At 46.8% G+C, this 23401-nt stretch overlaps 1 protein-coding gene across 10 annotated transcripts in view; it reads right to left on the bottom strand.

The window, feature by feature from the left end:
* Positions 1–22608, bottom strand: part of RBFOX2 (RNA binding fox-1 homolog 2) — a 171299-nt gene extending 148691 nt beyond the window's left edge. For 6 of the 10 annotated variants that reach the window (XR_010720880.1, XR_010720878.1, XR_010720881.1 and 3 more), the window contains exon 1: positions 22141–22608. Coding sequence is in view for 6 of the 10 variants with exons in the window: in XM_066184021.1 (XP_066040118.1) it covers positions 22141–22338 (198 nt within the window). In the remaining 4 variants the exon portion in view is untranslated. The remainder of the gene's footprint in view (positions 1–22140) is intronic. The other 4 variants (XM_066184018.1, XM_066184017.1, XM_066184020.1 and 1 more) reach the window with 3 other exon arrangements.
* Positions 22609–23401: the final 793 nt, after the last annotated feature.

Genomic DNA, 23401 nt, shown 5'->3' on the forward strand with positions numbered 1-23401 from the left:
TATACAGTTATATATGAACATGATCAAAACTGAAACATAACAGACCCCTAAACTTTCTAGGCAACTACCGACGCCAATGGAGATTTTGCAGCTCTAAAACTGACACAAAAAGGAAGAAAGGTCTAGAAGCATTCCTGAATTTGCAGCATATCTTCTTAGTGCCAAAAACTAAAACTAGAGTCCTGAGGCACCAACACTACCACCTGTAGTGTAAAAATGTTTGTATCAAGATGGAGCTTGTAATCCTCCTGGGTGGAAAAACTGCACCTCCCAAATCCCATCCCATGTGAAGACAGTATTGCATCAGTCAGAGTCTAATGAAAGATACCACTGTTGCCTGGAGGATTACTTGCAGCTTTGAAGCAGCAGCAGAGAAAGAAAAAGAAAGAAAAAAAGGATACTGCAATTTCACATAGATGTAAGTGCTGCACGAGAAAGCTGTTATCAGCTGCACAGAAAGACACCGTACAGATTTAGGACAGAGGGACTGAACACATGCAAACCACAGATTGAATTCTGTCCCCCACTGCTCTTCAATCAGATTAGGAAGATGAGAGAAAAAGACCAAAATTTGCTCCCTTCAGAAAACAGTCAAAAATCTCCTGGGGGATGAAACAAGGAAGAAGGAAGAAATAAAGTTTTCTGTTTCTTCTGCGGCCATTACTGAAGCCAAAATGGCTACAAATAAGAATCTCCAAAACTCAGAATCTCTCCTACACAAAGAAAACATAAAAGCAGAGAGACCCACACTTTGACAACAGGCAATTCCGGCACTCCTGCATCCTGGAAGCCACGTATTACAACCAGGTTTAGCTTCCCAACTGACTACATGTAGGCCTCACCATTTATGAGTCCCAGTCTGCCACCCTTTGTATTTACTTCTGGAGGGGCTGGATGCTTTTACCGCAGCAAAAACACATTTGCAAGCCCTGTGTGCTAATCAGAAAGAGCAGTCCTAGACTTTCTTCAGGTTGCTTCATGACGGCTTCACACCTTTGCAACTTCATGTCTCCCACTCATCCAACTTTAAAAGCAATAGAAAGAAGCTTGCTTTCCCTCTCCTCTACTGACAGGGAATAGTACACCTCCTCCCCATTCCTGCCTATACAAAGGACAAAACAGATGACTTTATCCTTTGTTCCCTTCCTTCTAGCCTTTTTGATTCAATAGCCAATCGATGCTCATGCAATTTGTGATTTAGGCTTTCCTGAGGTTTGTTTTGCTCCTCTTTCTCCATTGAATGACTCTGCCGTGTGCTACAGAGAAGCCACAGCAAGCAATACTGTAGACACCACTTCAGAGGTAACAGCACACTCCATTGCTCCAGGCCTAAGTGCCAAAGTGGGAAAAAGAAGGACAGCACATCCTTCCTCCCACATTACCCAACACAACCAACACACACTACAAACTGCAGCCAGTGACTCTCAAAGACTTTGCCTTTAGCTGAGTGGCCAGCCAGATAAGCTTTCCATGGCCCAGGAGAAAGATGCACCACTCCGGCCACCAGCATTTGCACTGGCATGAAAGCACTGGGTTTCTCTCTGGAAAGGAGCTCTGTTTTCACCAGCATCTGTCGGACTCCGGGGACCCCTTAGCACTTTATCAAATACTAGTCCCAGAGGGCTGTAACAGCGAAGGATTTAAAAAAAAAAAAAAAAAAAAAAAAAAAAAAAAAAAAAAAAAAAAAAAAAAAAAAAAACCCTTGTTACTTTGTACTCCATCACTTACATATTGCTTCTACTACAGAAATCAGTTTTTGAGGAAAATTATCGGTCACAATTCTGATTATTACACCTATTTTGCTCATCAGTTACACCAATTTTCAAGTATCAGCGTAATTACTAAAGGAAAAGTCAATCCATTGTCAAGGCCGATTTATTGGGCAAAATCCAGAAGGCGATTCTGAACAAAGAGGACCAGACAAAGAAAGAGCCGATTTACATGATCCAATTAGAGGTGAAAAAACACTCCTCCGCGCAGCCAGGAGGAGGACCTGAAACTCGATCCGCCCCTGTCAACTGGGACCAGAGAGCACTCAGGTCAAAGGAAGCTTCCCCAAAGACCAGCCACCTGCTGTAATTGCTCAAAAAAGAAAATACAGAGGAACAAAGCAGAGGATCAACACAATGAAGATGGTACCAAACATACATCCAGAAGTTCTTGTTAAGAGAAGCGATAATCTCCTTTCAAAAGTATAAAACGTGTCTTCAACAGCTTTTATGAGTTGTGATAATGTGAACAGTAGAGACCTTTAAAATGTTTAACAAAAAAATTTATTCTGATTACTAAGAGTAACATCATAGACGAAAGGGAAATGGCTTCTATTGGAATAATAAAAAATTCCTCTCAGAAATTTTAAAACGGGATCTTTTTCTAGCACAATCACCCCTGAAAGCTCAGGATACAGAAATAAGGAGAACCTCAAAAGGTATGTGAAACATCAGGATGTGGTTTGCAGAGAAATCCACTCCACCAAGACAAAACACAGCTAGGACACAATACCAGATACCGCACGTGGAGAGCTGGGACAAGAAGATGAGGATCAGGGAGCCCAGGCAGGCTTCAGCACGGCTGCAACGCAGAGACAGGTAAAAACACAGGCAAACCTGCCAACAACCCTTTGAGCAGCAAAGGGGCCGGCGCCCACCTACGCTGCAGATGGAAGGGCTTCAGGGCAAGTCAGGCTCACCGACCTGCAGCTACCCAATTCCAGGGTGAGCCCGGCGCAGGCGGCCGCCCCCCGCCCCCTCCAGCCCCGAACACACAGGGCTGCCCCTGGGGCAGGCACAGCAATGAATTCATCAGCGGGTGCTGGCAGGGTGCCTCGACACGGGAATTCAATAGGAACAGCAGGCCGAGGAGGAGTGAATAATTCAGGCGCTCCACTCGCTCACACCATGCCGCGGAAAGATGAAGCCTGCTCGCATCGCCTTGCTCCGCGCACTCCCGCCCGGGGTCAGCACCGAAGGCGGAGCGCCAGCGGCACCGGGCTGGACGAGCCCCTCCGTGCCCGGGAGAGCCGCGGGCTGGGCGAGCCGTGCCACGCTGGCAGCAGCCCGGCCTGCCCTCGCCACCAGCGGGAGCGGAGCGCCGACACACTACACAGCACGGCTTGTTCTGTTCCCCTCGCGCACACAGCTCCCTGTGTCCCGCCGGGAAGGAAAAGCCACCGGCAGCGTCATGTGCTCTCCATCAGCCCGGCTCCCAAAGCTTAAAGCAGAAGAGGTTGAAGGCTATTCTCCTGCAGCCACTGCTCTGTCCCTGGAAACGTTTGTGTTAGACTGCTCTATCAAAAATAGGAAACGCTGCGGGGAGGGAAAAGAGGGATAAGGCAAGACTATATACAAATGCTGGGGAAAGAAAAATGTTAACCTTCAAAGCAATAGTGTTACAACACTGCATCTTACAGCAGAGGAAACAGCTTTCGGAAAAAAACCTCTGCGCCAGTCAGCCCATGTCAGGCCATGTCTAATGATGACCTGGAGCACACAGAAACACTGGGGACAGTTTTCAACTACTCTATGCAGACTGAGAACAGACAATGATTACAACTCAACACGCTCCAGAAACAAAAATTTCTTCTTGCCACCATTAGAATGGGGAAACCTCAAGAAGTGCAAAAATTCTCTCTGGATTTCTTTCTTCCCCATTCCATAAAGACATCTAATGCTGAAACTGTTCTGCCAGATCTCGAGTCCTGAGGCCAGAACAGACCTGGCAGGTCAGGCCAAGGTTCTAGGTGCTCTCATTTTTCAATCATGCATCTCCCAGCACATGCCGCAACACGGCAAAAATGCCTCCAGCACGTAATGAGCATGCTCCCTCCTCCTCCTCCAGCCCAGCAGCAAGTTTTGCCCCAAGACAAGGTAGCCCACATTATCGTACTGGCCAGGACAAAAGCATTCCAGATCGGCCAGGGCATGAACAAACGACGGCAAGATGCGAAGTCAGACCGCTGCTGCTAGCAACACTGAATCAGTCTTCACCAGGAGGAGGAGGTCTCCCCATCGTTTCTGCGCTCAAGGACTTTCCAACCAATTCGGGAATCATACATTTCACACAGCGGCCGGCAGTACCAGCTGTACTTCCTAGCGAGCTGTACTTCTCAGTGAGCTTACTTTCCAGGCATCGTGCTACAGCTCACAGTCACACACAAGGAAACAATGTCTGCAATAGCACTGTACAAGGCAAAGCAGATGGAGGAGGTAGGTTGAGTCCACTGTGCTCAGTAAGAGCCAGTGGGGGGAAATCTCATTTGATACTTATTCCTTTTCCTGCACAGCAGACCAACAGGGCAAGGCATCTTAAGCACAGATGTCTGTCCCATTACAGATCTCCCTGGGGCCTGTCAGGACTTAGACTGTAGCTCAGCAAACAAAGAATCCCAGACAGAACATGAAGCCTGGGCTCCAGAGGCAGCTTCTTTATCTTTACTGCATTTTTTATGTTTTTTTTAAATTTTTTTGGCACTCTGCTGACTGTCACAAAGATAATGCTTGGAATGTACAGGTCTGGGCCAAAAACTGTGCAGAGAGAAGACCTTAACAACGGTATACTAGCTGAATACAAACTCAGTTCACAGTGTATTTAGATCAAGCCTTCTGACCTTCAGATCTTACTGTACAAACACCTGCAAACCAACCAGTAACTCTTCCTTTGTAAAACAGAGGTGGGATGAGAGAGATGGGAGAAGAGCATGAAGTCTGTGTCAGTCTAAATCCCTCATTCCTTTTTAACAAACAGGAATTACTGCATCATTAGATTTAGTGGCAGTACTTAAAACCAAATCAGATTTGGCGAGAGGAAAATAAAGCTATTGACTCCTGACATTTGCAACTTCAAGTATATTAGACCAGCTCCTCCATTTATATTTAGTACACCAGTAAAGAAAGCAGCAGTGTCTAATTAAACAGACACAGCATAATCTTCGCTGAGGGATCAAACGCACCAGAAACCTTCCCCTTCCTGGTGCCAAGGCTTCCTGGGAAGCACGGCTCTCACACGCTGCGGAAACTATCCCAGCCGGGTGAGTCACCACAGCTATCCCCCAGCGGGCATGATCCAGAGGGCCTCAGGAAACAGCAGCTGGGAGACCAGCCGAAAGAGAGAAATTGAGACAAGATCCCAATTTTGCCTGCTCCAAGAGGATTGTTTGATTCTTCTCACTTCGTCTGGACCAGAAACGCCCTCCATGCCTCCAGGGACTTGTCTCCCTATTGAAGAGGGTGACAGCCATCGTTTTAACTTCATTGACACCATCACGGATTCTGTAAACCAGAAGAAACCTTTGTGATGTGCCTCTTAATGTACAAAGAGAGCCTCCTGGAAGAGCTCCTGTGCAGCAAGGTCTCAGGCCATTGCTTAGCACAAGGGAAAGGGAAAGCAGAACAAATTGGAGGGGACAGAGGGTTTCAGTTTGGGAGTGCAGTGCTCTGTCAAACACTGCCAAAGCGGTTTTTGATATCCCCAAGATTTACAGCTCCCACCTACTTCTCCAACTCAAATCTTTCAAGGAACTTACTGATTTCCTACAAGCTCTGCACTATAAAACAATCCCAGTTCTTTTCATGTTTGCACTTGGCACGAACAGTGCTGGCATTGCTTGGACACATGCTGCCCAAATTCAGAGAATCAAGATGAAGGATGCAATTTCCCTTTAGCTTCACATTCATTGTAAGAAGAACTTTTCTTAAGTGATCCTACTCACTCCAAGAGAATTTGAGCTATTTTATATCATGGCATTCAACCGACAGGAAACAGCAAAGTAAGAACTGAAGAGGAATATTCACAGAGAGGAAACAGCAGGAAAGGGACTAAATGAGTATCTTCAACACACATAAAGTTTTCCACCTCTGTCTCACTTCCTGGGCCAGCTGAGAGTCACTGAGCAGCACTGTGCTGTGCGCAGCTGAAAATGTAAAACTCAACCCCGAGATTCCCCCGACAATCAAAGGAAGGGTGGGAATCTCTCAATGAGCCTGCCCAGGAGGCGGAAATACGGCATATCTGGCCAAACCTCATTACAGGGTATCTCCTGCCTCTCTCTCCTCTGCTGCTTGCTCACTGTGACATCCAAGCTATCAGTCACACAACTCATCAGCATGCAGTTGCCTGTACCCCCCTGCCCACAGCCTCCCCGTACACTCCCCAGCATGCAGCAGTAATTGCCTTTCCTATTAGCCCACACCGACAACAGCCACCATGGCAACCAGCAATGATTTTAATAAGTTTGGTCTGTTCTCAAGGGCACTACACGCATGCCAGCACATGAGCACGTTGCAGACACGCGCCAAGGGGACGGAGGACCTGCCATCAAATACAAAGGCAGAGTTGAAAACACACTTGGATCAGAGAAACCGTGGATGAGCAAACATGTACCCTCCTCCTCTGCAGGAGGAGCAGATGTCCACTCACTTCTAAAGCAGTGTGGATGTGAGAGAGGCTGACAGTGGCATGGTGGTACTAAACATGCAAAGGATGTTGCGTGTAGGTCTCCTTGCGGACCTACAGATACTACCAGGTGACAGAAGTGACATGCAGCTGCACTGTGGGTATGTTGTGCCACATCACCCCACACACTGCTGCTGTCAGCACTGCTGAGATGAGCACAGCCAGCACTGGACACCAGCTTGCCTCTTGAAAGGACAGCAGAGGCAACACATCCACCATGGTCTGCTGGATTTAGAGATAAATTATTTTCTTTGGCATTACTTATTTTCTATGAGATCATGAAAAGAAACTCTGAGTCAAATGGAGCGCCAAGAGAACGGATCACTTCTTTCAGAAACTATTTACCCCCACTTAGCCTCAAGGTATGATTTCACACCATGCACCCCAACACAGAGAGTCACTACGCAGGGGCTGTGACCACTGTAAATACCCCGCAAACACAAGGATTGGTGGCCCAGAGCAAAGCGGTGTCATCATTCAGACCAACCTACACCAGGTGGTCTAAAGCTGTCTAACCCAGTAATACTGACACAACATTTGCAAATCATAAATTTAATAGTACTGGGTTTTTTTCAAAAGCCTTTTGAGGGTTTAGCTTAATCAGCTGTCCATCATCCACTCACCAGCTGCTACAAAGGGACAATTTCTGCTATGCAAACTGCACCAGTATCTGTAAACTCCACATAAAAGACTTGGAGGAAACAGACAAGAGAAGCAAACATCACACAGTGAAGCCCAGAATTCCAAACTGGCTGCAAAGTTAAGCATAGAATATCATCCCAGTCTGACAAGCTATGCAGACTCATGGGAGAGGGCATAAAAAAAAAAAAAATCTGTAGCACCTTTTCCACCATATCCTGTATTTTGCACAAGCCCAAATAAAATATGAAACATCTAACAACAGGATGAAGATCCATATATGCAATCCATTTGAATTTTGAACTTTGGTGCTACAGAAAGATGTTGTAAAATGCTACAAACTACCACCTGCTAACACAGAAAACTGATGCAGTAAGGCAAGAGCAGTGTGCGGTTCACCATGTGTTCCAAACAGCCTCCAAGGACCACCCTTTAGATGGAGGGGGCAGCAATAAAGGAGGCCACCTTGTTCAAACAGGGGGAGGAAAGATGGCCTGCTGAACCCAGTGCTCTGAGATTTCTGCTCCTCTGCAGGTGACCTGGGGGACTTGTCTCATTTCTCTGTGCATCACCTCACAGCACCTTTCTTCCTAACATGAATACTATGCAATTAGGACTTAAGAAGGGCTCAAATCCAGGATAACTGAGGCTAGGCTAAAGAATACAGGGATATTTAACTGCTAAAAACAAAGGATTAAATCAATGAACAGGAACCAAGAGTTCTGTTTTGATTCCTGTAATGCTATCTGCCTTGAATAAACTCTGTGGATACACTGGTCTTTGGCTAGCCCATACATGACAGAAAAAACCTCCTGATACCTAGAGACTGAGCCACACGGGAAGCAGTGGACAAAGCAGTTCTGGGAACCTACAATGTTCTTTTTATCTGCCACCTGAGCCGTGACTGTGAACCCCTCCCCCAAGCAGTAACACTACTTCGTTCCTCTGCACATCCTCCCTTTCCAAGCAGCACATGAAAATGATGCTCCATCCTTGCCAGATTCATTGCTGCCCAGGGGTTTAAACACAGTAGCAATGAATTGACTGGTCTTGTTAATTTAATTCGGCTACATGGGAAATCTGTAAACAGAAGCAAAAGCCATGACAATACTATCAGAGGACTCTGAACATAGAACTGAAAAATTTGCTTTTGGTTATCACTGCTAACCATGCAAGGAAGAAGATATTTTCCTACTGGATATTTTTACTGTGTAAGCTCTTGCAGGTAAGAAGAAAAGTTTCTACAGGCAACACTGCTTTTTCTACCCTGCCAATTAGCTTCACACACAACATGCTGAAATAGCATTTGACTAGACACACTTCCAGCAACTCCAATCCAGGGCTAATTTAACAGACGTGATAGTACCCCTTGAGTCACCAGGGAAGGCAGGACCACCTGCCCTGGCTCCACTGGGACAGGAGATGAGAGATGACTGATAACCACATCCCATCCGCCCTTCCCACTGCAATCTTGTTTTCATAGTGCACCTGTTCAAATGCAACCTGTGCAAATGCAACAGTAATTTTTTTCAAGCAACTTCATGAAGATAGTTGCCTCCACGAGGAGCACTATGCAATAACTGTCTGTATATTAGCACATTGTTCAGAGAGCAAAGCTAACCATCCAACAGACTCTGCACCCCAGGAAAATCCATACAAGACACAAAAACATTTACCTGCAAAGTAAAGTTGGGAAGCTCTCCCTTACTTAATGTGACTGCATTCATTATCAAAAATCCTGCCCCGGAAGTCAGAGGCAGAGAAAGCCTTACAAGGGTAGGAATTCACCCATGGAAGAAGAACAAAGCCACGTGTTTACTCCTGCCCAAGGGGTCCAGAGATTTAGGGATTATCTTTAAAATCCCATCCTAAAACAAAAGTAAAACTTGCCAGTCCCAGAACCGAGCAGACAGATCTACAGACCTCAGAATCTTTAATTGTAAACTTCCAACATTTTTCAGACATCAAGAAATTTGTGACGCACTATGAGAAATTGCTTAGGAGAATGTACATCGAACTTGTATTTCAGACTAACCCTGAGGATCAGGTAAACTACACAAGCCAAACAAAAGCACTTGATATTACTGGACCAGCAGGGCTGGTCAGTTTGTCCACAGTACTGCACCTTTTCCAGACTACATGCATCATCTCTTTATCAAGCACTAAATCCAAGAGAACCAACTTCACAGAATACCTCACAATAGATATGAAAGCCCAAGCACAGAGATTTTACGTTTATTTAAACACAAACCTCATAAAAGAGCTTTGCTAACACTGTGTCAGCAACAGTGACTAGCTGACACCAGGCATCTTGGAAGATTTCAGTGCACATGAGAATCAAGTACATCCCTCTCCTGCTAAATTTCCCAAGGATGGTCAGGGACAGGCACTACTTCAGGCAGATTGTCATCACATTCAAGTCACAGCCAGAGGGCTTGTAATTCTGAGGTAACAAGACCATTCTCTCCAATTTGCCTGCAGATTCCACACATCTAGTGAAACCAAAAAGAAACAAGAACATAGGATGATCCAGATGTACTGAATCCCTAACCATTCCCCAACTACATATTAAAACATGCAGATTGGCTAGTCTTCCTCTGCACATGCAGATGCCTCATAGTTTTGGATGCCAGAATGGATAAGAAAGGAGAACCGGGTCACCAAAGATGAAAAATAGTGGCTGCTACAGAAAGGATGGAACAAATGCTCTATCAAATGCCACACTGCAAAGCAAGCCAATACCCCTATCAAAACTACAATGGAGCTGCCAAACTCTGCCCCATGAAGCTACCAAACCTATGAGCTACTCCTATGGTAAATGTCTGCAGTAATTATGTGGTCCAAAAATGAAACAAATACCATGCTAGGGGGAAAAAAGGCAAAAACTATCTTCCTGTTTTCACTAGAAAGGTCATGCCTATTTAAGGAAACCTTCCCAAGAAACATGGACATTCTCCATCACATCCATCAACTAAGAGTACAGAGTTAACTGCAATCACTCATCAAAGAATTCCCAGCCCTTAAAGGGGTCATGGTTGAAGCAAACCCAACTCATTCTACTGCTGGCATGCAAAGTAGTCACAGATACCTGATATTGCCCAAGATGAAAATATCAACCCACTGGCCAGCAAAGAAGGAATTCTTACTTAACCCTTTAAGCAATGAATAACAGGAGGAAAATTTACACACAAGAGGTCTCAGAGCACCTCCATCTATTCAAGTCAACACCTTCCCCACGGGAAACAACCATTCCCAGGAGAAATTATACATTGATCTGGCTGAAATGGAGAGATACACTCAGATATGTTATCAGACCTATGGACAGAGTTTTCAAGACAGAACATGAAGCATGAAGAATTCTTAGTGGTGCTAATTTGTGATTTATCAACAGATAAAACTTATTTTTCTGAAACTGTAGCGTTTGGCACTGACCATATGATATTCCTGTTGAAAGCCAGAAGATAACAGGCAAGACGGTGAAATGCAGCAAGCCTCTTCTGGAAGGATATAATTAGGGGACAGAGACAAACACAAAAACCAGACCGAATTATGAGCATAATTTCAATTTCCTGGCAAAGCCACCCAGACATATATATATATATACACACACATATATATAGACAAGTATCAGTTGGTCAGACCATATATACTCAAATACCAGCCTTAGCCTCATTCACCACATCCATCACAACAGCACTGATGGGTCACAAGTGGGCACTGAGAGAAGGAACAGACAGATTGTATGCTGGTTTGGGCTTTCACAGAGTTAATTCTCTTCACAGTAGCTGTTTTGGGGCTGTGTTTTGGATTTGTGCTGGAAACAGTGTTGATAATTCAGGGATGTTTTAGTTACTACTGAGCAGTGCTTACAGAGATTCAAGGCCTTTTCTGCTTCACCCCACCAGTGAGGAAGCTGAGCATGCACAAGAAGCTGGGAGGGGACACAGCCATGACAGCTGACCCCAAATGACCCAACAGATATTCCATACCACATGGCATCATGCTCCACCAATAAAGCTAAGGGAAGAAAGAGAAAGGGGGGACATTCAGAGTGAAGTCTGTCTTCCCAAATCACCATTACACATGATGAAGCCCCACTCTCCCTGGAGATAGCTGAATGCCTGCCTGCCCACGGGAAGTGGTGACTGAATCTTTGTTTTCCTTTGCTTGCATGTGTGGCTTTTTCTTTACCTGTTAAACTGCCTTTATCTCAACCCACAAGTTTTTTTACTTTTAGTCTTCTGATTCTCTCCCCCATCCCAGTGGGAAGGAGTGAGCAGCTGTGTGGGGCTTAGTTGCCAGCTAAGATTAAACCACAACAGATGGAAACACTACGGAGTGAAGTTCCACTGTAACCCTCTCCATCTGACAATCAAAATCCACAGTTGGTCCATTCCCTTTCACCATTTTCCATTCTTCTCTTCTCTGAAGTGTTCCCTGGCCCATGGTTGATATGTAACCATCATACTGACAGCACTGTTTCCAAATGCCACTCTCACCTCCTGCTGAGTCCATCCCACCATTGCAAACAATGGCCTTGTCTCCTCTGCCTGTGACTCTGAGATCTCAGCTTAGCTCTCATAACATGAGGCACTTGGCATGTAGACCACCACTCTTAGGGAAATCTAACCAGCCCAGGAAGTCAGACTTTTCCAAGAAGTGCTAAAGTATAAAGGTCAGACAGGGAAAAACCTGCTAGAGATCCAGCTGGTGACACTAGCAGATGCCAAGTCCCCACTGGATTCATGAAAGTTTTGGAGAGGACACCAGCTTCATCTTCTCCCCTCACTTCAAGGCAATGGGAATTCCCATAACACATGCAGAGGCACAAAGAAGGCATTGCCAGGTTGGTCTTTATCTCCTCTTTCCAAAAAGCCTTGGGATGGGGTGTTTTTTCCTCCCCTACAGCTTTATACTACTTCTAGTGTTGTAGTCTAACAATCCTAGAAGTAAGATAAGGCATTCAGCCCAAAACTAGGCTTCTTGTCTAGGGCTCCCTGAAGATGACAGAACCCCAGCCATAAAAACACAATTCTGCCCCCCCACCCTTTACTCAGCTGAGGAGAACAGAACTGAACATCCATGCAGACGCAATAAGAAGAGGCAGTGATGGGATGCATGGAGCACTCATTATTCAGCAAACAAAAAGGAAATACCGAGTCCATGACCAACTATGTATTTTTCACCCAAGACACCTGTATCCCAAATGGCAGGATCCCTCTGGAGCCCTAATGTGTCACAAAGTCTCCTCAGCAAACATGCCTCTGTCCTCGCTGACCGCACAAGCAACCACGCCGACGCCTGTGTTCCAAGGAAAGGGGGAGAGCTGCCAGTCCCCATTGGGAGCCAGCACAGGGAACGGGTCAGGAGCTGGTTCCTGCCTTTGCTGTCCACACAGCAGCTCTTTGCCTCTGAACAGACCAAAAGATGCTTTTTAACTCAAAAGGCAGTGTAGCTACATTCTCTCCTAAAATAGCAACTGCAAAAGTCAGGGACTGCAGATTAAAAAATAGCAACTACTCATGCAATTTCTAGTGTTTCCTCATGTGCAGGGATGTAACAATAAGTCAGGATTATGTGCTACTTTTTTCCTAATTCCTGCTTCATTCAAGCCTAAGAAGTGCTGTGTTCTGAGCAGTATAAACAGCTGCAGAACCAAAAGGTGGGTGGTTTTGTAGTTTAAGACAAGCAGCATTCATTCTATCTCAAAAATTAGTTAGATTTCAAACCTTATCTTCCAAGTAAAATTTCACTATGATGCTGACCAATCTCCTTAATTCAAGCTATTCTGCTGGGTTTTAAGATAAAAACAACATCACTGTACATTTGCCCAACATGACACACTTAAGGATCAGTCTATGGAAGCAGTAAGCATCATATATATATATATATATATATATATATATATATATATATTTATATTTATATATTATTTATATTTATATTTATATTTATATTTATATTTATATTTATATTTATATTTATATTTATATTTATATTGTGGAAGTTGTAGAGAGCTGTAGATCAAAGATTAAAACATCACCAAAACCCAGCCTCAGTAAAAAAGCCCCAGCTACAATCAAAATTACAAATCAAAATAAATTAGATTGTAAGTGTCAATCCTCTTTTGGCAAAACTGGTCTTATTACCAGGTACTTCAACTCTCCACTTCCACAGTAAGACACACTACCTTTTCTACCTCTCAGGAAACTAAAAAATAAAATCATTAGTACCTGTGAAGCACCCACACTACAGTGGTGAGTAGTGTAGAAGAGACAATTAAAAATTAATAGGTCTGCATTCGGTGCAAGGTTTAGGTTATCTGCAGTATATTCAGTTTGGGGTCATGCATGAGATGAAGGAGAAGAAATGAAATATTGGACTGACCTTACACCCATTTTAACTGGTTACAAAACTCCCATTAAGTTTAATAGCGCCTCAGTGAGCACTATCCATTTGCTGCACTTGTGGAGATGAAGTCATCTCTAAAAACATAAAAGGTATGACCACATAATTATGACCTCACATGATGCCTTCTTGTCACACTCTCCTGCTGGGCAGTTACTGGCTATGAGTTCCAGCCCCTTCAATGCAGATGCACCACAAATTAAAGTCTCCCAGTCAGCCTGCTGTGCACAAGTTCTCATCCCAGCACATTCTCTGTCTCCTCAAGCCCCTGCACAGAGGAGACAGCACCTGCAGTTCCAGACCACCCAGGACAAACATAACTCCAGGACAAACATAACTCCAGCACCACTGCAGAGCTGCACATCTCTTCCTAGAACTAGAGCACTGAGAGCATTCTGCATTTCCACACACTACAAATACCACTACTGGACAAAACAAGTAACAGGATGGGCAGGTACTTCAGAAGCCAGCTGGATTCTCCTGCAGGCTATCCAAGAGACAGATCCGCTGCTGCAAATCAGCAGTAGTGTTGCATATACTTTATTGTCTCAGTTTCCTCCATGATTCAAATCATTCCTGAGGCCACTATAACACAAACACCTGTCTCCCACCCTCATACATGCCACCAGCCCAAGGACAACTGCCTCTACCATGCTGCCAGCCCCCACCTCCTTTGGTATGCCCCACAGTTCCATCTGCTGCTTCCTTCCCTGAATGAACCCTTTAGGATCTCCCCAGGCTGTGTGGCTGGTCCTACTCTTGGGAGCAGAAGCAGCACCACCCAGGGAGAGGTCTTTAACCCCAGGAACCACCCGAGGTCACTCCAAAGCTGAGCTTAAAGAACTAGTGCCTATAGGCAAGAAGAAGCACCTACAAAACCTACTCCATCCTGGTCCAGCTTTGTTCCAAAGCTGCACAGGGCTTTTAACATGAAATAAGGGTAGGAAAGAGGCCTCTGAGGGACTTGCTTTCCAGGACAGCAGAGTACAAAGGGTAATGAAGAAGCCACTGCTTACGCTTCCCCTCATTTCTTCTTCCCACAAAAGGGAAGCAAAGACACAGAACAGAATAAAATCAAAGAGTCAGACAGAGATGGCTGAGAAGCAGGATCTCTCACAGGAGCTGCTGGGAAAGACATGCTTGGCTACTCCATCTGCAGATCTGGGGACCCAGGAAGAGGTGCCCAGCCCTGCAGCTAGGCAGAGCCTGGCCTTCCCCCCACCTTGCTGCTTGAGGTCAGTGAGCAGGCTGGATGAAAGGCAACCTTCCCACCCTGATCTGGGCAGGAGAACAGCAACCACGAACAGCAAATTATAGCACCAGGATCTCAGCTAGAGCCTCCCCTCAGCCCACACAGCACTAAATCAAGGCTTTTTAGTGATGCCTTGGTGGGATTTTCTTCCTGGGCATCACCCTCAACAGTGAACACCACCCCAAATGTCTGCAAGAGTCTCCTACAGAAATAGCAGTGGGAAAGCTGTGCAGAAAGCCTCCGTTAAAAGTGCACAATGCTCCAGTCCCTTGAAGAAACCTGAGCCAGATCCAGATCCCAAGGCCTCAAAGGCCTCTGGGGAGCTTATTTTGATATTTGTGACACACAGAAAAGCCACATAAGGTTGATTCTTTAGCCTCTCTATTAAATGAAATTTAGCTATGCACAGTCAGAGGAAAAAGTGCTGACATGATGAGGGTTTTCTTCCCCCTTAAACGGTGCAGCTTCTTCCTGATCTCTAAGCTAATACCTGCATTATTGCTGAGGCAATTATGAGCAGATAAAACCCAGTAATGTCATGCAAGAAAAGCAACAAGTGCTTCTATTCCATGCTCTTTGAAGCAAGCATCCAATCTTTCTGCACCACGAACTCTCCTAGACAAAGGCAAACATAAGCAACAGCCCCAGTAACACACAGCCACTTCAAAAACATGCCAGCCTGAATCCCACTGTCCTATCCAACAAGATCTCATTACCTCTTTCTAATCAGTGTGAACCACAAGTACCCTCTGCCCACACTCCAAAGGTCAGGAGCTGGCACAACGGTATAGCTGACTGAACACCAGTGTCGCACCAAGTGAGCTGACAGAAACTGCCAAAGCTTCCTACTCTGCCCAAGCAAATGTTGGATCCAGCTCTAGTTCAGTTGATGCTGCTCATTAAATAAGGGGCCTCTGTATACAACCTTCCTTTCTTTGTGGCTGCTTAAATACCTCGTGTCACTGCTAAGGAGTTGGAGTTCAATTTCCTTTGGTCCAGGAAGAGAGCTGATAGGGGTGGTTTAGATAGATGCCGTATGTACGTGTGACAAGCCAAATGAGAGACAGACTGGAATGGTTCACAAGCACCCTGGAAATCTTCCAGAACCCAGGTTAGAAATCCAGAAAACTATGTGGCCTTTCTCAGCAAAGCTTTCCTGCAGGAGAGGTGGCCAGGCACAGCTCAGCGGGACAGCTTGGCTGAGCCCTGACAGGGAACACTGCAGGGTCCAGCTGGTGGTATGGTCCAGGACTGGTGAGGACTGTTTCATCCAGTCCCTGCCATAGTTGGACTTGGCTCCTACAAATATCTCTAATTCAATCTGGAAAAAATGAGATGCATGCAAGAAAGTGAAGCGGGGGGGGGGGGGGGGGGGAAGCATGCTGAGGGAAATGTATACACATCTTTCAAACGGAACTTACAGAAGATTGCTGGCAAAATTAAATTTACTGGAGAGCAAAGGGAGTTAAGGCCCAAAACGCAGTCAAGCAGTTCTAATCCCTAAACATCGGGATTATCTCATGACAGCTACACTTGGGTGTCCACTCAATACCACTGTAAAATGTAGATCAACAGAATGCTTCAATGAACTGGAACTCGTTACCTCTAATTGCTTCTCTCACTTCTCTTCTGGATGCTCCTCTGATCCCTCAGCCACCGCATTTCAAAAGCAAACACACACACAGAAGGTCAAGTAATATCAGAGATGGGCAAATTAAATAAGAGATTTCCAGACAACCAAAACATCTGCCTTTCTCTTTCACTTCGTACAAAAACTAAGGTTTGCTGAGTACCACAAGACAAGTCAGTCGCACAGAGTGACAGGTTTTAAAACATCTTCAACTAATGTGATTCCTAACATTTTCCAGAGGGGGAGAGGTTTCTGTGCAGCCAACCAAACACTGCTAACGACAGGCTTTATTTTTCCAAGCTAACAGGGGTATGTCCTCCAGCAGCAGTTTCCAGGGGGCCACAGACCACACACAGAATCCTGTTAAGATCCATCTCAACTTCAGTTTGGCTTCCCTACTTCTAATGCAAACGAAGCAGCTGATTTATCTGATTTGATTTGATTTTAGTGCTGCTTCCTTTGCATCTCATGTGTTCTGGTACTCCTGCTGCCACCAGCCTCAGCGCAGCAGTGGTTGAAAGGGCAGTCACAGTAAAGCACAAAGCCAGCAGAGGAACACAGCTGCTAAACCTTCAGTGACCAGCACATCTTACAGATAACCTTGAACACTTGAACACAGAAGGGCAAACCCCCAGTGCAGAAGGGCAAGGCAGGGGCCCTGCTTGCTGCATCACTGGGATGAACAGTTGACAGAGGGTATTGCTCAGGATGTGCCTGGGAGCTGCTCCAAACTCAGCGAGGTGGGCAACCTTTCCACCATGCAAGGGAGAGACCAGGCCTCCTGCAAAATACCAGAGCACTCATGTTTCTGAACAGGAATTCTGAAAGGAAAAATAAAAAGCTTATGTCTACAGCTGGTACACATATGCAGAAGGAAACCATCTCCAGTAGAGCCAGACCTCTGTTTGGCTTCCAACCTCACGAATGTGGCCATCACCTTTGAACACAAACCTCTGGAATCTACAGAGAAATACTGAGAGAGCTGGGAGGAGTACTAAAGCATGCAGAATACTTCACTTGGGCTTTCCATTTTCCTGAAAACGGCAAGAAAAGAGCCAACATTAAAGCACTCTTAACAACTCTAAAATCCTAACTTTCAGTCTGTTTGCCAAAGGTTTTCTTTGAACTGAAGATTTTCTAAGTGTTCCCAGACTGTGTCAAGCCTAACTCATAGCATTCAAATATTAAAAAAAAAAAAACAACAACAAAAGGCAAAAGCAAACAGAGAAACAACAAACTTAGAGGTGATTCTTTACATCTCATGACATCAGCAATACCCTGTCGAAACAGCATCCCAGGAAACCTCATCCTGGATCCAAGGCAGGGGTCAAAAGATTGGAACTTTATTTCTTTTACTATAATGTCTTCTGTCCCCTGCACTGCTCTGCATCTCCTTACAAAGACAGCCACGCCATGAAAAATAAGAGAGAGGAAAAAACTAACCTGATTACACAGCTTTTCCACAATTTACTGGAACTAGATGTTCTCTTCTGTAAGATATAAAAATACAGACTTCCAAAGGGTCCCTCACAGCACAAAAGCTGTTATTCACTGGCCCTTCTCGATTACAATCCCAGTCAGCCCTCTTACTTGTAAACCCAAACCTATCTAGAAATTATCAGCAGACTGATTTCTTGCCATCCTCAGGAGCACCACAAACAGGCCATAGCTTGAACAAGGATACTGGTTGTCATGCAGCACCAGCTATGTACCCACTCTCCCCTTTCTGTGGCACCCTGCAGTTCAAGGTTTCCAGTCATTGTGCTGGAAAGAAGTTAGGGTGGTAGAGGGTGTCACATCTTCTGGCTCACGATAGGATGAGAAACCGTGAACCTTCCTGTGGAGCAAAGACTTATCGTTTATTACATCATCTTTTAGTCACAGGGGACTGATCTCAACACCACTAGTCATCTTTATGAACCCTGTGCTGACATGGCTAAATGACAGACAACACAGAGTCACCACTCACTGCTGCCACTGAAGGTTTATGTGGACTGGGCAAGGCACAGACCACAGTTGCATTAACTGCCTGTCCTGACCAGCTGGCCATGCTTACGGTTGCAAGAAGAGTAATTCTCCCAAATACTCAGGGATACTGAGCACACAAATTATTCAAGGAAGAGGAACAAGGATCAGCCCTGTTCACATCTTGCATCTAATTCCACCCCTGTATTACCACCAGGTATGATTTTCATTTACTAGCCAGCCTAGACCCCATTAAAAAGTTAAATCAAAAGTCAGCCTGGGGACTAAAGGAGGAGTTGATTAACTCATTCAAACCCACACAAAGCAAGGAGAAGATACTTTAGTAACTTTTTCAGCAGCGTGAACTGTCTGGTACACCTCTAGCACCTGGAAGGGGAAGACAAGAGCACCCTGGAATTACAGCCTTGTCTGCAGTTTGAAAGAGAAAGGGACACTTCCCAGCTAGCCACAACATTTCTCATCTTTCATCACACAAGGAACACAGGGGGAGAGAGATTGTTGCAAGGGCACTTTCTACTCCATCTGTGCAGCAGTCAGTTTTCTCTGACAAGAAGCAAATACAGCTGCATCAACAACTGCATTTCAGTGCAGTTTCACAAGTGACTTAGGCTAATATAACTTTCTCTTTTTTTGTCTTCTCCCTTGTGTTAGGCATTATTTTTACCCAGATCAGCAAGCTGATCCAAACGATTCAACCATCCAAGTCAGCAAACAGAGCACAAGGCAGGTTTTTGCTAGTATTTATACAGTTAAAAAGCAGCAGTACCTTTGGGGCCCTTTACTTCCAAAGCTTACAAACCTATCCAAATACTTCCAGGTGACATTCCTGCCTGGTAGCATTTGACTTTTGCCATTTATGGAACAGAGGGAGCTAAAAACCAGCAGTTCCTGGTAGACCTTTTCCTCCCACGCCATGATTAACTGAAATATGTCCCAGAAGCAGATAGTAGCCATGATCCGATTTGTCCCAATCCCAACTCAAGCAGCTTTACACCACCCTCCTAACAAGATCAGCACTGGCCAAACACCATTTATCCGGCCTGATCAAAGATGGATTAGATAATGAAACCCTAACTGCTTAAGCTGTCTGAGCATGCTGGCCTGAGACAGCAGAAAACAAAAAGCCCAGTAAATTTAAGGGCTACTCAAAGCTTTTCGGCACCCTCAGCCCCAAGGTCTCAATAACTAGTTACTGTTTTATCTTCCTATGGCCTAGTTCTGATATTTCATGCTAACAGACCCCAAAAAAATCTATTAGTTTTACAGCTACATTAGTAATTTCTACAGCTAAATTATTTATTTCAGCATTACATGCTGCATTTATATCCTGAGCCATTGGTAGGTACAGGTTATACAAAGAAGAAATGGTGGTGGGCATAGCATTCCGTGATTCCCTGCTATCAGCCCAGAGACACAAGGTCACCAAGTTTACACAGCAACGGCCCGTGGCTCTGGAACAGGAAGTAGAAAATTGACAGGATCTCCAGGAAAAACAAGGTACAACAGTTGCTGGTCTTATTTCCAGCTTTCAGAAAGCCTCTAGTACATATGAGAGGGAGGAAAAAAAAAATCAAAGAATAGGCTCTTTATTCCTCCTGTAAGCATTACATACAGTTAGACGTAGAGGATTTACTAAAAAGAAGCTGTTATTCTAAAGTAAAGTACTTCAAAAGAAGGCACTATCTGAACAGAAATCCTCATGAAGGACAATCTTGTGTTTTGTCTTCTAAGTAAAAAGATACCAAATTTCCCCAACATTAAAGAATAGATTTTTCCTAACCCTGATATCATTGGTATGTTTGGCTTCAAAATTGGTACTTCTTGCTTGCAAACATGTGAAGATTCTCGAAATATATAAACTACAGTCTTTAAAACTAAAAAAAGTCAAGAGAAACTTCTGGACATAGAATCATAACCCTCTGGGTTAGAAAGGACCTTAAAGATCACCTAGTTCCAAATAATGGTACATATTTGTACATGTATACATACACACATATATGTTTATTTTCATCTTTTATTATAAAAGGATATATATTTTCCACATATATACATATGGAGAGATTAAAATTACACTAAGAATGCCAAATAAGTGCAATATGGGTGTCCTAATCTGAGGAACAGCTACACTGACTACAGACACACTTAAAAATTGGGCTCTGCTATTTGCACCTCACCTAATTTCTCCACTATTTCCCACTATTTGGTACAGAAATAAACCTCAACTTTCTGCTAATTAATTCCACAATCAATCCCTAGTATCGGGACCACCAGCATTACACACTGTTTCACACACACACTGTTGCAGCCCCATGGCTGAACGCTGCAATCTTACTATCTTGCATTATTCATTGAACAGACAAGACACTTTTCAATGTAGATATAGGGAGGAGTCTTTTATCAGTACAGAAATTGTACTCCTATGCAATTAAAAAAAAAAAAAAAAAAAAAAAAATCAGACTTTTGCTAAACCAGCCCAAGTCCCTTCCTGGGCAATTTTCAGTTGATTTACCCAGGTTTAAACCACTATATGCAGGGTAAACTGGTGCATCTTCTGTAACTACAAAGGATCTCTGCCTCAGTTCAATTCTGAAGAGCTGGAAGAATTTCATGCCACCATGCTTGTGTACTCATTCATAACTCCCAGCAAGACATACCATATAAACACACATCCTTCTCCTTGCAATTGTACACATTGCCTGAGTCATACGTGACACCTGTGTGGGGGAGAACACACTGCTACAAGGGATAAAAGAGCACGATTTTCGCTGGCCCTTGGGAGAGCACAAGCAGCAGCACTTGGGTATGGGGTATGGAGCTCCAGTTCAGGCCATGCCATGACACTCGGGAAAACACAATGCTATGGGGTGTTGAGACCACCGTGAAAGGCTGACCATCAGACAGAAGCACAAACAAAACCCTTCCGCTGTAAGCTGTTTAAAAAAATAAATAACTCTTGAGCAGGAAAACGGGGGACATCCTGGGAAATAAAAAGGGAAGACTGTTGGCCAGCATCTGGCATCTTGACAAGGAGCACCATGGAGAGAACAGGGTGCTCCCTTTGGAAAGCCAGGAGTGCTTACCAACCCCAGAAAAGGTGAGAACAGAAACAAGTTCAGATGAATAAATCACGCTGCTTCCAAAGAGCTCTGATACACTCATCACGAGAGACAGACGCAGAAAAGGCCAGTGCAACTACCATAATAAAACCACCCTCCACAACACCCAGACGAAGGGAGGCAGAAACACCTTGGCAGCATCACCGCACAAACACAAAGGCCAACGCACCCGAAACAAGCTGTTTTAGGGACGATCAAACCGCGCTGGCAGGAAACGACAGAAACGTGGGATTCTGAACCAGCCTAGAAAATGCCCCACCACTCCGCTTCTCCCCCTTCCCAGGCAGCACCTGAGATTTCTCCTGGTGCTGTACAAGCCCCGAGCGGCGCGGGTAAACCCCGCCGGCCCCGGAGCGCTGCCGGTGTCCCGCACCCGGCCCCGACACCGCGGCCTCCGCGGGCTGCCCGGTGGTGCCCGGGGCGCCGGACCCGGCGGCGGCTCCCCCGGGGCCCCGCGCCGCCGCCCCACGTGCTGCGCTGCGCCCCCGGAGCCGCCCGGCTCGGCCCGGGGCGGAGCCGCTCCCGCCCGGCTGCCCGCGGGGAAAGGGCCGCACGCCCGAGCGCAACGCGCCGAATCCAGCAATCCGAAATCAAACGCGGCCCGGCCCGGCCGAGCCCCGGGGAGGGAGAGCCGGGGACGGCCCGGCCCTGCCCGCTACCTGCATGCCGCCGCCGTCGGCCTCCGCCTCCGTCCGCAGCCGCTTGCTGTGGCCGCCGTCCGCGCCGTCCCCGCCGGGCATGGGCTGCTCCAGCTCCGGCTCCCGCTTCACGCCGCGGGCGGACCCCGCGCCGCCGCCGGCCAGGAGCTGCGGCTGTGGCTGCTGCTGCTGCTGCGGGGGCTGGCCGCCCTCCGCCATCCGCGCCGCCGGAGCCCCGGCCGCCCCCCGCCGCGATCGCCCCGCTCTGTCACCGCGGCGCCCGGCGCTGCCGGAGGAGCGAGAGCAGCAGAAGGAGAAAGAAGAGGGCGGCGAGCCCCGCGCGGGACCGGAGCGGCAGCGGACGCGCCGAGCTCCGACCCACCGGAGCGCCTCGGTCACGGGCTCGGCGGCGGCTGGGGAGGGGCCGGAGCCCCTCGGCAATCTCCGGAAACGCCGCCGGAGCAGCGCGACCCCCGTTCGGAAACCTTCGGCGGCGGCGGCGGCGGCGGCGCCGGGCGGGGCGGGGCGGGGCGCGGGGCGGGGCCGGCGCGGGGCTCCGGGCGCCGCGGAGCTGGCGGGCCGGCAGGAAATGGCCGCTCGGCCGGGCAGCCGCGGGCGCGGAGCGGCGCGCTCGGTGGCGGGGCTGCGCCGAGCCCGCCGCGGGTCGGGCCGCGGCCGCCGTGTGGGGCCCGCGGTGGGTGCAGGACCCCCGGCGGGGTTGCGGCGGTCACGTTGGCCACAGGGGCACCCAGCCCTCGGGCAGAGCCGGGTCCGCCGTCACGGAGCGGCTTGGCCCCGGCCCCGCTGGCTCAGGGCTGCCTTTCGGCGTGAGGTTTCCGCAGCGGTTCCATAAGGAACTGAGGCGAATCTGGAGTGATGGCTTTACCTCCCGCTTTCGGAGCATCCAGCAGCAGAGGATGTGCTCCCCAGCTCCGTATCCCCGTATCCCTGCTCAGCGCAACCTCGCATCACCCAGTGCATTCTGTTCTTCCCGGCCTTTTCCAGGCCTCCTCCCTGCATCTCGCTCCAGGGCTCACCTCGCAGTCCCAGAGCACATCTGATTTCTTGAGAAAGGGGCTGCACTGATTTCCTGTCCCTGATGGCCTCCGTGGGTTTCTCCTGCATTTATATGCATGCATATATATCTCCTCAGTTTTTCTGCTGCATGTAACTTCCAACAGGATGGAGACAGCAGTCTGCAAGAACCCAAAGCCCATTCATCAGCCCTTTTGTGTGTCTCCACGTTTTTGATCTTGAGGAACAAATTTGGGATCCTCAACCA

This window comes from Chamaea fasciata, unplaced genomic scaffold (genome assembly GCF_029207755.1).
Source record: "Chamaea fasciata isolate MVZ Bird 193981 ecotype frontalis unplaced genomic scaffold, bChaFas1.0.hap1 SCAF_5, whole genome shotgun sequence".
Taxonomy (NCBI): domain Eukaryota; kingdom Metazoa; phylum Chordata; class Aves; order Passeriformes; family Sylviidae; genus Chamaea; species Chamaea fasciata.